At 36.7% G+C, this 14,651-nt stretch overlaps 1 protein-coding gene across 2 annotated transcripts; it reads left to right on the top strand.

Moving 5' to 3' along the window:
* Positions 1–11,327: 11,327 nt before the first annotated feature.
* LOC141903782 (uncharacterized) lies at positions 11,328–14,103 on the top strand. 2 transcript variants are annotated; one of them, XM_074792090.1, is made up of 7 exons: positions 11,328–11,641; positions 11,779–12,880; positions 13,015–13,110; positions 13,205–13,252; positions 13,336–13,408; positions 13,683–13,747; positions 13,830–14,103. In XM_074792090.1, exons 1-7 carry the CDS (start codon positions 11,352–11,354, stop codon positions 14,052–14,054), a joined length of 1,899 nt encoding a protein of 632 aa, XP_074648191.1. In that variant the 5' UTR covers positions 11,328–11,351; the 3' UTR covers positions 14,055–14,103. The 2 variants fall into 2 exon arrangements, with proteins under 2 accessions (XP_074648191.1, XP_074648192.1); XM_074792091.1 differs by having other exon boundaries at positions 11,779–12,871.
* The last annotated feature ends 548 nt before the right edge of the window (positions 14,104–14,651 follow it).

A 14,651-nucleotide genomic window follows, 5' to 3' on the forward strand; every position in this document is an offset into this window, starting at 1 on the left:
TTCAGAAAGGCAAGGGTTAAGCCTATTCCCCGGTGAATGGACTTTACACCGGATCCGTGGTTTATAGCCTTTTACAAACTTTTTCGACAGTCTCATTGCACCTCATGTTATATTATTTCACCAAGAAACAAAGATTAGGAACTTAAGGGATAAATTTCACCAGAGAAATGTGACCACATTACAACAGCGAGCGCTTGAATTTGGACGAGGCAAATTGAAAATTACCACTTTTATTGCATTGTGATTAATAAACTCAATATTATTATCATTTACTGAATGGTTTTTCTTTTGAGTTTATTTTTCTTCTATCAGAGAGGACCGGCATCAATGATGACATAATTTTTGTAGACTTAAGCAAAATTTAACGCTTAATGCGGAAAAAAGTGGCAGGTGGCAGTTTTTCACTTAGTGAATTGCTTTAATGCCTAACCATGACTAGTCTGACTTACCACAACTAGTATCCTCATGGACAGACTGACCCTGTACGCATGATTTGATACCGCCATACTCTGACCAAAAAATCAAATATTGGGATAAGAGTAAATTGGAACATCAAGAAACGAAATTCTAATATGGACTTTCCTAAATTTACATGATGATGTACCGTTTAATCTCCAGTTGAGTATCAAAATTAAAGAAAACAATTTGGTTCTTTTTTAAATTATGAGTGGTAAGCATGAAGTTTTTGGCAGAATTTCAGCGGATCGGTGCTCCAAGTAATTAAAAATGCCTCATATATCTCCCCTCAATTGAATCGAGGAGTTTTTTTTAATGAAAATCTGTCTATTGACGGGATTCTGTGATAACAGTATGAATGATGAATAATCGTGAAACATGGTATTAGTGGGTTTTCCCCCAATGACTCAAATAGACCGCTTTCCTCGTGCATGTGAGGAAGTTATCTCGGGGTGCATGAACAGTCCGTGACTAATAAACTAATTTCATTAGTAAATGTTTACGCGGTTTCTATGATAGGAAGACCTGTGTTGGTGTGAATCTGAACTGGAAGTGCTATCGGTCGGTATAATTTATAAATTATTCTAGAATTCAAGAAAAAAAAAACAGGCGGATGCTTATAAATTCGGAAGTAGCTGTTGGGAATCAAGTAATTTATTTCATGGCCTTAAAGTTCGTCCACTATATTGTTCAGCTGACTACTGGCGCGTATTCAACCCGGCGGTGGAACCTCATATTAATGTAAATCCATTCAACAATAGAGACACAATTGCGGGTTTTCAGAGTTGTTGATATCATTCTGACACGCGCTATTGAATACGTCACCGGCTGACCACGGTGTACACAAGCATAGACCATTCACCTCAGCTTACTCACACTGTGAACATGCTACCGTGGATTCTCTTGGCGATTTTCGCTGCGCTCCCGCTCCTGCTCCTGTTCCTGCTTCCTGAGGAACGACGTCTTTATGTTTTATGCGTTACTGTTTGTCTCTGTGCTGTCCTGTACTGTTCCGTGTTAATTAATCCGTTCTGTTTTTCAGCAATTAACCCGTTTTGTTTTTCAGGGCCGATTTCTCTGTCGAATTTCAACGTTTGCTGGAACAAAACTAATGTCCGAAAGCGTCAGCTCTCCTTCGCCTGTCATGTGTCGAGGATGTCAAAGAGTCGGTCAGGAAATTCTGCCCTCTACACGCCCTCATACGGAACACGAAACCAGGATGACGAGGCCTCACTGCCCCCACCTATCTACAAAGTGTGCTGAGTGATGTCAATGACGGGCATATCTGCGGGATTGCGCGGGATACAAATGGAGCGGTTATACTGGATTGTCACGCTACTAGCATTCATTGTGTCCTTGTGACCGCCCGGATGAGGGATGATTCTACTGTCACGCTCTTTGTTTCTGGTATTCTGAGTCGGCTGAGGGATGATTCTACTGTCACGCTCTTTGATTTCTAGTTTGAGTGCTAGTTTTCATTGTGTCCTTGTGATAACCTCGGTCAGTGGATGAAGTCTCTCGTCGGCTTGTGAGTGCTAGTTTCATTGTGTCCTTGTGATAACCTCGGTCAGTGGATGAAGTCTCTTGTCACGCTTTTGGGTGCTAGTTGAGATCCTGAATCTCAACCCGGTCAAGCTGGTTGTACTGCACTATTTGTGTTTCGTGCAATTTTACAGGTTTGTCAGTTACTGACGTCGCCCAGTACATCCTGTAGTTAGATGGGGAATGTGAGGCGTTGTCATTCTGGTTTTCGCGTTCTGTGTGAGGGCGTGTAGAGGGCAGTATATTCCTGGCTGGTTCATTGTCTGGTGTTCTCGGCATGTGACCGACGACGGAGAGCTGAAAAGCTTTCAGACATTAGTTTTGTTCCGTACCAGGTTTTCATCGCTCTTCTCTTTTTTTTCATTTCAGGACTCCCAAGATGAAGAAGAAGATGCTGAAGGTGACTACAACGAAGACGATGCCAAAAAAGAACACTGAACTCAGCAATATTGAAAGTTAAGTTGATACACATGTAAATTAGTATGCGTGATACGGAAAGTATTGTGTAACTACAGAATATCGTTCTTTTACTCATTTCAGGTTAATCCGGAAAGGCCCATCTAAAATCTGCCCACCAGAAGTGCCCACAAAAGACTCCACCTTGAAGTACCACCAAACACCGAAAGACCTGTCGCAACCGAACCTGGCATCTTGCATGGCTCATCCTGCATGGCAACAGGAATACATACATACATAAAGCTAAGTTGATTTTTCATATCTGGGGTAGAATGCATAGGCGCTGGTCAAGCTCACCATCTCCACACTACTTTATTGAGGCTCTGTGGCCGGTAGTAAATTGAAGTATAGCTAGGCAATGATTGCTTGAATATTTACAATATTAGACGAAATGATTGAGTGAGGTCCCTTAAATATTCTTTGGTCTGATAATTAAAATGTAGATTGGTCTGTTATTGATTAAAAGATTTTGTAAGTACGTACAATTAAGGTAAATTCAATATCTTATGTGACATTTGAAATTATTCGAATGTACCGTAGATATTTCAGGCCTCATATGACTATTGTTTAACTGACAGTCAAGATCTAGATAGGACAATTTTTACTTAAAGATATATCAATTAAACTTTATCGTTGGTTGATAGATTTTTCTTTACAAATAATTTATTGATAAATTTACTAAGATTGAGGCCATACTTTACAATATATACTGTGTGCTGCCTCACACATAACAGTTATGAATTTCATAAGATAGTGTCTAGGGCTCTATCGAGGTCTGGTGTTATATGGGGAAAACTATGGACTACAAGTCTTTATGAAACAGTGATTTGGTCTCAACACTTAGATAAATCCAGAATAAACCAAAGCTTTAATCGATTTAATTCATTCCTGAAACACTGCGTCTCGTTTGGGGCGACGCATGATAATTGTTGTTTGACTGACAATTAGCATACAGCCAGGAAGAATGGCTTAGATATTCACAATTAAGATGAATTCAATATTTGATGTTACATCAAAAACTTTTTATATCATAAATATTTATTGAAATATAGCTGAAATATATAATATATTTGAGCACATCTATAAGTGAATCAGTCTCATTGACTGATCAGTTCTGTATCGCCAACTGCCGCGCTTACGACGACTAGCCATGCTTTTCATTATTGGCAAAATTTACTCAAACCTAACTGATTCAATTAATATCTAAAAGCCATACTGTGTGTCAAGTGACGCATATAAGATATAGTTTAACTGAAAATTAGAATCTAAGATGAATTACTCATTAACGTATTACTTAGATTGATTAAGGTTAATTCAATTGTTATGTGAAATTATTTCTAATTCCATGGACATTTAAAATGTAGCTGATACATGTGTATCTGAGCACATTTATTTATCTGTATCTAAGTGAACCTATGGTGTCTTCACACAGCTGTATTAGTTTTGATACATATTGCCAAAATCATTTAACGCAGATTTACTTCCGATCGAATCTGTGCACAAATACATTCCTTGATTTGGAAGGGGGAATATTTCAATTTCACTGTGTATGTCAGATTGAAAGCCTTATTCTGACAGGATATCCTAAACTTAGGTCTTATTCCTCTTGCCAATAGCTCTCTTTTACTAACCCCTCTCCTTCAAACTACTTTCTAGCATCATGACTCGCACCGCACCAGGGAGGTCCGGTCATAACAAGGTCTTTTGGTCCTTATACACAGTGTACTATATAAGGTAAATAAAGATTATATAGCCATTCGGCTAAGGGAATTTCTAATTTACCACTAAAAATATGCTTTTTTATCTTTAATTTCTGATGAATTCAAATAGTGACGAATTCACCACATCTGAAATTCTACTCATGTAGATTTTCAGGCTCCATATAAATATTGTTCAACTGACAATTAAAATATAGCTAGTATGATTCCTAATTAATGGTTCGCTTAGATACCTAGAACTTAATTAAAATTAATTCAATGTAATGAATATAATTGAAACTTATTCAAAATTGCACAGTGGATTAGACGACTGTATCGCCCAATGTCATCTGCGTCTAACTGGGCCACATGTGTGTGTGGGATCTGTTGAATCAGTTAGGTTTTGGGGGTTTCTGGGTTAGTTAAGCTAGGTATCAAAAGCTCTGATGCAAAATTAGCAGTTCAAAAAGTGATTAATTCAAATTCGTACCGGATCTGAAATTCTTCTCGGGTAGAAATTTCAAGCCCCATATAAAATATTGTCCGAGACAATTTCAATTATAGCTAGGACATTATCAATTAACTTATTGATTAGGTATCTAATTCAGCATCTTCATATAAGGTAAAAGTGCTCAAATCTAAACCATAGGGGTTGATAAGTATAATTCAATATTGGTTGATATATAAAGAATACTGGGTATGTTTTAACTCTGTCTCTTGTGCGTGGGATTTATTGAATCTTTAAGGCTTTGCAGAATTCTGGATTTGTCGAGTTGTGGGAATGATTCGAGGTTTCTTAAATCTGTAGAACCATGTTACTTATATGATCAGTGTGCTCAATGCTGGCAGCGCACTCACTCTTCAGTTAGTTATATTATCGTAATTACAAAATCATTGTATATATTAGGAGCAATATTTAGAATTAATGAAATGGATTAGAATACCATTCACTGGGTACAGATGTCGCCATCTGTGGGTAGAAAACATCTCTTAAGTTTATTAACTCACGATGAAGTAAATTTAATAATACGAACATGGTTTAGCTGACAATGGAAATATATATAGGCCAATATTACTAGCACGTTTGCACTGTATGATGGGCCTGGGTTTCAATAAAAGACACATCAAGAATTTCAAGAAGATAGAAGAGAAAACAGTTCAAAAACGATTTGATAAGATTGATTATGCATTACTAAATTTGTTGTAACTCTGGTATTCCTAGAGATGACTATAGATGCTTTAGTTGAATTGTTGTTAAACTATAATAATCAACCATTGCTTAGATATTTAGAATATAGATGAATTACTATATGAGTTGAATTTCATAAATATCATTTAAGACTATTATTAAAATCTACGTATCGATCCACGTTGCTGATCTTATATATGAATTGACATGATAATTATGATCAGTGATATTCCAAAGGATTTTCTGCTCAAAAGGTTCTGCTCTTTTCTTCAGCTTGCCGTTTCAGACTAATTGGAAGATAGTTTGAATGAACCGGAATCGAATTTCCCAATTATGTACTTCGATTTCAGACATACTCGAGAAAAACTACAATAAACTTTAAAAAATTAGACAAATTTAAACGGTGAAAATGACAAAAAAATTAAAGTTAGACAAAATTCTCCCACCTTGTAAACTTTCGGACTAGTTACATGAAAAAAAAAGACCAAATATTGTAAAATATAGTTATTTCCAAAGTCTCGATGTATTGAATTAGGCAGAAAAAAAATAGATAAAATTATTCAACCTTGTAAACTTTCGGACTAGTTACATGAAAAAAAGACCAAATATTGTAAAATATAGTTATTTCCTAAATCTCGATGTATTAAATTAGGCAGAAAAAAATAGATAAAATTATTCAACCTTGTAAACTTTCGGACTAGTTACATGAAAAAAAGACCAAATATTGTAAAATATAGTTATTTCCTAAATCTCGATGTATTGAATTAGGCAGAAAAAAATTTAACCCCAATCAGTCACTTAATATGTGCTTCGACTATTTAAACGGTGAAAACGACCAAAAAAATTGAAGTTAGACAAAATTATTAAACATTGCAAACTTTCGGACTAGTTACATTAAAAAAAGACCAAATATTGTAAAATTATCTTCAACAATATAGTTATTTCCAAAATCAGAATTAGGCAGAATAAAAGATTGTTTGAATGAACCGGAACCGAATTACCAATTATGTTCTTGGACTTAAAAAAAAAGATCTGTAAAAACGACCGCCGATCACGCAACTATATCTGTACTTCGATTTCCGATTTTGAAAAAAACCGCCGTATCGCTCCCGCCAGGTGTGGTAGGTTTGTAAGGGACACCAACTCGAAAAGTCAAACGAGAGCTTGAGGTCAACAACTCATCAAAAATCTGCCAATTAGAGAAAACAGTGCACAGAAACCAACCGACTTAGGAGATCCTCGTCGATGATGAAACCAGCAATCATAAAAGGTAACTTGATATACATGGAGTTATTACGATGATTTCTAAATGTCGTGATTACAGGATATATTTATTTACTCATTGCAGCTAAGTTTCAACTATAAGAAAGAGACCAGCTTAAAATCAACTACTCATCTGTAATTTACGGATTTGAACAACCCACAGAAGAATCAAACTCATTAGATGGAAATTACCGGTATATAGAAATTTCAGGCCTCATATGAATATCATTTGATAAGTGATTATCATCGAAATCTATTTACCTGTCCACATGGCTGATCTTAGAACTTTTATCTTTACTAGTCTTGCACCTTGGAGTAATAAATGTTTCAAATGATTACTCCAAGCTTAAACGTTAATGAACTAGTCCTACTACTGCAATTATTTATTGGGGTTTAAATCGGCAATTGACGTCAATGAACCTAATTCTGATTTCGGAAATAACTATATTAACTAAGTGAAAAACACGGTGGCTTGTAATTTGAAATGACATGTAAGTTATGATAAATCTGTCTAAAATGTTTTGCTTTCTTCACTTTGTTTCAGTCAAACTACATCCCGGAAATAATGGCCTGAAGAAGTCACAAGTAGACAAATACCCATTGACCCATTTGCTGATGAAAACTGCAGAAGCCCAGATGAGAAGTTTAGGAGCCAGCGACGGATTAATCACTCAACGATGGAATCTTCTACAATCGGTGGTTGATTTCTATAAAACATTTTATCAGGAGCAGCAGAGATGATAGTGTATCTTATAAACACTGATTCGCACAGCAAAGACAATGGATTATCTTATAAAATCTGATTCAGGATAAACACCGAAGCAGCAAAGACTTAGTGAAGAGAAAGAATTAGTTAGATAATTAGTCCGATTGTGACACAATCATCCCTTGCATCGAGTGGGATAAAAGCTTTGAGATATAGAATTACACAAGCCCGGTGGATGAGCGATAATGATAACCTACTTGCCCTAATGAAAATATACTTGTCCCGGGCAATTGAACTAGTGCTTAGATCAGACCCTGCTTTATTTCAAATGTAACATTTGTGAAATAAGCTAGTTGATAATGTTTGAAGAAATCTCTTAAAGACAAGGAAAATTTGGCAATGTTTTTAGTTTTCTTGTAATAAGTAAGATTAATTAGTTAACCTTACGCTCTCCAGAGTGTGAGTGAATTTGTAGGTGTAATGTATTCATGTTTTTATTCTGAACTGTTTTTAAATAACTCATTAAAAAAAACGACATACATGTTCGTCATTCATGTTAAAACTTTTCAATTGTTCAGTTACGTGTATTGCAACTTTTTCACTGTGGTGCTTTTCAGTGGTTCATAAAATACTACTTTATTAAGGTCCTTATGGAAAATGGAGGAGCAAAATAGAGGAGCATTCTCTTGATTAATGAGGATATATGAACAGTATTAATCAGTAAATTGTGCTAGCTATATATGGACTCTAAAACCATGGCTTAAATATATCTATATGGGTCCTGAAATATCTGCACGAGAAGCACCTCAAAAAATTATTGAATCTAACTTAATTGTAGATATCTAAGCAATAAGTTATTACATGTAGTAATTGACCTAGCTGTGTTAAAATTGACAGTTGAACAATATTTATATACTCGATTTATCTCGCTGAATGCATAGAAGAGAATGCCTCCAAAATACTTTGCAATAAATGTAACATTTGAGAAAATAACCAATTTGATCATGTCTGAAAATCTCTTAAAGACAAGGCAAAAGTGGCAAAACTCTTGTTATCTTTTAAAATAATGTTATTGAAAATTAAATCAAAGACTGTTTAAAATCAAAAACGAAATGTTCATGTCAATTGTTCTTCAAACGCTAAATTAAGGTCGTATCGATTCTAGTTGAGCTTTTTCTTGATAATTAAATGTCATTTGAAAAGTTGACACGGTAGATTCATATTTCATGAAATATAACAAAGTGTCGGTTATATTGACCTCATGAATTGTCAAATTCATAATCTTAGACTTTCAGACTAGTCCAATTTTCTGTGTTTTATGGATAAAAGTTTATAATTCTTTGTGTATTTTTGTTATTTTCCTATTGATGCAAATTGTATAAAATCAGTAGTAGTGGAGATGTATTGTATATTAAAACTTCGAAATACTTTACATGTTACTTTTGTGGTTTAGAGTTATTACAATTTCATTCATAGTAATAGAAATAAAATTACTATTAAAATTTGAGAAAATAAGCTAAAAGTTAATAATATGATATGTGAAAATAAAATGATGTAAAAATGTAAATCAGATTGATTACTTAATCCTGCGCTTTCCAGAGTATTTGGCCAGTTTTATCTCTGGTTTTAGTGCGGGGAGCCATGGACTCGAGAGTCCATGGTTGTAGGCCATAGACGTTTCTGTTTTAGAGTCTATGTTTGGACCATGGATGTATAAACTCTAGTTTATAGTTTATACATCCATGGTTGGACTGTTTTTGAAATACTTTCCACGTGTTTGAGGAGCTTACGTTATAATTCCTCGAGCACAAACCTGGCATTTTGTATGATTGTTGTGCACTGTATGAGAATAAATATGATTGAAATTCTTTATCTGTTTAGCTACTCTGTCTGAACTTTGTTAGTTCACCAGTCAGTGGTTTTTTTGTTGTCTTGCAATCCACCTCTTTTTTCAAACCAATATTCCCACCAACATTGTGCGGAGACGAGGATGTCCGGAAAACATGATAATCGAATATTGGCAATACAGCTTACCACTTCCACCCGGACACACTAACACTTGTTCACCGGTTAGAAGCGAGTGTTGAGCTGCCGAAGAGTAATTACGAAATTAGCAATCTTTTTGATTGTCACTATAGCCATCAGGGGCGGATCCAGACTGTATTGCCCAATACATTGTTCGTACGGTCTAAAATTTAAGTGCCCTTCGGCAATATTTTGTGACGGCATATATATTTCACCACCCGCTAATTTGATATTTTCACTGATGATCGGTTTGATTTTTATATACAGAAGCAGAGTCCTGAATAGTTAACTTTGCCTTTAAAAGTGGCACCCAGTATCCTTCTTTTGGTGTTAACATTACATGATTAATTACATGAGATTTGTGTTTCTCTTGTAAAAATCATTCTTTTTATTTTCTTCATGCTTTCTGTAAATGTAACCGATGACCTCCTGATCGTCTCTAAGGTTCGAACCCAGTAATTACTGATACTGGTTCAGAGTGGTCCTGATGCTGAATAGAGGATGCACAGGGGTGTCCCGGGTTCGAATCCAGTAATTACTGATGCTGATTCAGAGTGGTTCTGATGCTGAATAGAGGATGTACGGGGGTGTCCCGGGTTCAAACCCAGTAATTACTACTGATACTGATTCAGAGTGGTTCTGATGCTGAATAGAGGATGTACAGGGGTGTCCCAGGTTCAAACCCAGTAATTACTGATGCTGATTCAGAGTGGTCCTGATGCTGAATGGAGGATGTACAGGGGTGTCCCGGGTTCGAACCCAGTAATTACTGATACTGATTCAGAGTGGTCCTGATGCTGAATATATAGAGGATGTACAGGGGTAACTGATGGCGAATCCTTTCTAGTTTGACACCGTAACGTGGTACATGTATATCGTTCTCATATTCGAGAAGCATGAATTGGTCAGTGGTGGTCAGTGATGGTCAATTTATGAATTCTCAATATTTATGGCGAATCCTTTCTAGTTTGACACCATAACGCGGTATATAGTTTTCAAATTCAAGGAGTTTGAATTTGTCAGTGGTGGTCAGTGATGGTCAGTTTATGAATTTGCAATGATTCTTCAGTAGTTTGAAAACAAACATGACTTGAAAAATTTCCGAAATTCGAAGTCAAGTGGTCAGACTCGGGGATATCTCAATTGGTCAGTTTCTGACCATCATGGTGTCACCATTGTGGTCTTTAGCTCAAATGAAACATGTGGAACCGACGAATGGGCCCAAAAGCGTAAGTCATTTCCTGAGTTATGTGATCCAAAAATGCCCTAACTGGAAAAGGCAGTCTCTCAATTGGACGAAACCAAATCGGACAGGACAATTAAAATTTGGGAAGTCCACAGGCAGTGGTCTTTCTACGAAGCCCACGCGGTGAGCGTATTATTATGAAATCTTTTTATAAACCACCATGTACCACGAAGTAATAAGCATCGTTGTAAGCACTTGAAACAGCCATTAACCACTTGAAACTGTCAGATCAAACATCATACCGCATCCCCGCAAAGAGGGGTAGTTCAGCAAACCGGGGTTTTCAGATTGGCCTCTCTAGACTACCCCGCCAGTACGGGTAGCGGCCGAGCAAACCGGAAAACTCATAATGGTGCTGAAGTTTGGGGTGTCAGCTAATTTTTCTTTTCTCTCACATGTTTCAAATGTTTTTATTTGTTTCCATAATTTTGTATATTGTGTTTACTTTATTGTATTTGTAACCAATTGCGTTTTCTTGTATACGTACAGAACAATAAAGTATTGAGATCAAAAACACCTGACGATGATCTCTAGGTGAGATCGAAACGTCGTGTTTATTATATATTTTAGATTGTTCGAATAAATAAATTCTTGATTTTAAATTCTTCTAATCTGTAGATAGTGAGTTTTTATGTTATTATCCGTTCACCACGTTTGAGTGTGGTCATCGTACTAATAAAGTATTGAATTGAATTGAATTGAATCGTTTACTAACTAACACGCTAGGCGGTGCTTCGTTAGAAAAAAGGAAAATCCGCGAGATCTGAAAAAATGGCAAGTCGTGAAAGTGTGCGAATTAGACTTTGTTGCGCGAAAATGGCCGATGAATATGAGATTACAGTACCGAACTTCTGGCTGTTAATCGATACAAATATCATAGAAACAGTGACAGACCTTATTCAAACCATAACTCGTCGTTTTCTGACTACTACTCATCGTCGGGCGCAAGCTGCTGGAAGCAACGTCGATACAGGAATCGCGAAAATTGCTTTGGAACTGGATGGTTTTATGTTGCCTTCAGATGAAAATATTCACGTACTTAGAGATGGCGACATGGTCAGGTATTCATCATTTATTCCCACAGTCCAACAAGCAAGGCGATTATATGCCAATGGCATTGCACAATACGCGACCACTGGGGTTAGGCCTAGGACTATGTTGAAAATTGCTTCTTGAATTGTTTTTTTCTATCTTTTAGGGTAATTAAAGATGAAACAAGCTCAAACCCACCATCGGTCAGTGGCCCTCAGTTAACCCGACCAAACAACCCCCCTACAGTACATTCCAGCGATACATTTACCGTAGAAAATGACAGGAATTCTGAATCAGAGATGGAATTGGAAGCGGAGCGACGAAAACTTAAAAAGACGAGAAAAAGAAATGAATCGGCTGAAGGAAGTGTTTCTAAAATGAGTAGTAGGAAAAGAAAGTTGTCGGAAACCGAAAATAGTGAACTTTCTGTACATGAGAAGAAAAAGAAGAAATCTCAGAAAGAAAAAAACAAAAATAAAAAATCTGATTCCACAGTTGTGAGTATTAGTGACAAAAATGATGCGGGATCCACGAATATCATTGATACTGAAAAAGCGTCTGACTCTAATGATAACGCGCGATCGAATGAGATGAGTTTGAGCAGTGTGAATATCAATAATCGAAAGGATAGTTCTGTATCATCTGAAAGAGACGATACGCCTTCGGGTCGTAATCAAAATACGAAGAAGAAAAGAAAGAGAACTCGAAAACGAAAAAAGAAGTCCGAAAATGGATCAGTCGTTACTAATGTAAGTCAATTATCTGTGCCAGCGATAACTCCTGATGTTTGTCAGAGGTCGGTGAAGTTTTTGAACACTGTCGCGAATACGGAACCTCGTCAGAACGCGAAACCTCTCCGTGCCAGTACGCCGTACGTCGGGCCGCGTAAGGGTCACGTTCGTTTCGATTCGGACTCCGATGCGGCGGAGGAAATAACGGCGGAGAATGGCCAGGATGCTGCGGTGAAGGATGTTGACGCGAGACAGCAGGAGACGATGTATTATTCTTTGCTCGATAACGAGAATACTCCGGACATTATGTCAGAATATCAGATCGATAATGATGGATCGACTCAGCAGCCATCGTCTGCTGGAGATTGTCAGATACGTCTCGATTACGACGTCGCCGAACCGGAACCAGTTTCCAAAAGACCCGCTGAATTCTCGAAAAAACAACGCAAACGTCAAAAGAAAAAGTCAACAGTTGCATTGAATAATGCTCGAAAAATGTTAGACGACATTCAGAGTAATGTTTCTGAGGTATATAAGGTATTTGTGTCTTGTTTTTATTCGGCATGTTTTATGTGAGTTGTTCTAAAGCACTTGGGGAATACTTTACTGGCTTTGGTTTAGTAAAATTGAGTATAAATCTACATGTGCTCGTGTATTTTGTTCCTTTTCAGAATCCACCCAAAGGAAGTCCTTACGATTCAGTTGATTTCAGTAAATATCCTAATTTGGAAGGACCTCCGAGAATAGGAGATACAATTGCTTATAAGGTATGATTTTCAGTTGGCTTTTAAAATCTGTAATATCTAGAATCTATTGCCATTGGAAGTATGTGTACCGGTATCAATTCTTTGTTTTTCAAAGATTTTAGAGATTGGTGAGGATTACTGTCCATCGGTATCTGACTATAAGGTAAATTAATCGTTAAAGACCCGTGAATTTTAGTAAATGATTTCATGAATTGTTATTGATAGTAATCCATTGATTTATTTCAGATCGCCCGAGTTACAGATTACGATGCTTCGACGAAGAATCTGCATCTAGAGCATATCAGTCAGACGATATCCTGTAAGTTTTGTCTTAATCTATGCTATATTATGTACTACATTGGAACCCGCTTTAATTCGGATCATTTTGGATCAATTTGAAATTCATCCGGTTCATGAGAAATCTAGATTAAATGTCATAGGCCTATTTTATCATACATTTGTGTATAGATGGATCATAGATAATAACCAGATTAAATGAAAAATCTCGTCCACTTCGAGCGGGTTTGAGTGTAAAACCAATTCAAGTATGATCCTTTCATTCGGATAACTATAAAAGTTTATCCCAATTTCAGCGCGGAGACCAGGAAAATTTGATATCGTAGATGAAGACCAAGCAGTCATTGAAATAGATCCTCAGGTTTGTAATCAATGCATTGAATCGCACAACATCAATTGTTAGTTTAGATAGATAATCATATTTCTGTCCTATTTCGTTTCAGGTCATTATCAATATTGTATCACTACTAGAACCAAAACTTGTGCAAGATGAACAGATTTTGGCTGCAAATTCTGTTACTGTTACGACCGATGTTGAAACTAAAAGTACCGGTATAGCGAATGGCAATCATTGTGATGAATCTGCTGCAAAACTGCAATCATCGACTCCTTCAAAGTGTTTGAGCGTTATTCAAAATTTCAAGTGTGAGAAATCATCACCTGTATAATTTCTTCTCAATTATCTAATTTAGGAATTGTTCATGAAATGATAAAAGAATAAATGTTAAGATGCTTTAGATAAGATATTCCCTCTTTCTTGTCACTGTCTGTCATTCATATCAGAGTTTATGTTGGGGTACTCAAGATACAGATGTACAGAGGTATACTGGGGTTGGTCATTGATACTGGTTTTTATTCATTCACCATCAATTGTGACAGGTCCCTGCGGGGTATTAGCTTGCACTTTATTTAAGACATGAGCGAGTTGTGGGACTGAGTTATGGATGATTTTTAATACAGACACCCCTGTGGAGCGAGCATTTTGTCCCGAGTAAAAGGTAAAGGACGATACTAGTCTCAACCGTTAGGTGCTGCCTCTATACATATCGTTGGCGGCGAATATGTGAACTAATTTATTACTCACTTGCCTCAGTTGACAAAATGCCAAGCCAGGTTAGTTCAAACGTTCACCGCTAGTTATGTGTATAGGGGCAGCACTTGACGGTATAGATCTAATATCACCGGGCGGGCCGGGTTAACTGATAAAATTCTGCTATTTACTACTGAAAATGGTACAGAACTACCAACCTTCTTTAGAAAGTGTC

This window comes from Tubulanus polymorphus, chromosome 4, assembly GCF_964204645.1.
Source record: "Tubulanus polymorphus chromosome 4, tnTubPoly1.2, whole genome shotgun sequence".
NCBI classification, from domain to species: domain Eukaryota; kingdom Metazoa; phylum Nemertea; class Palaeonemertea; order Tubulaniformes; family Tubulanidae; genus Tubulanus; species Tubulanus polymorphus.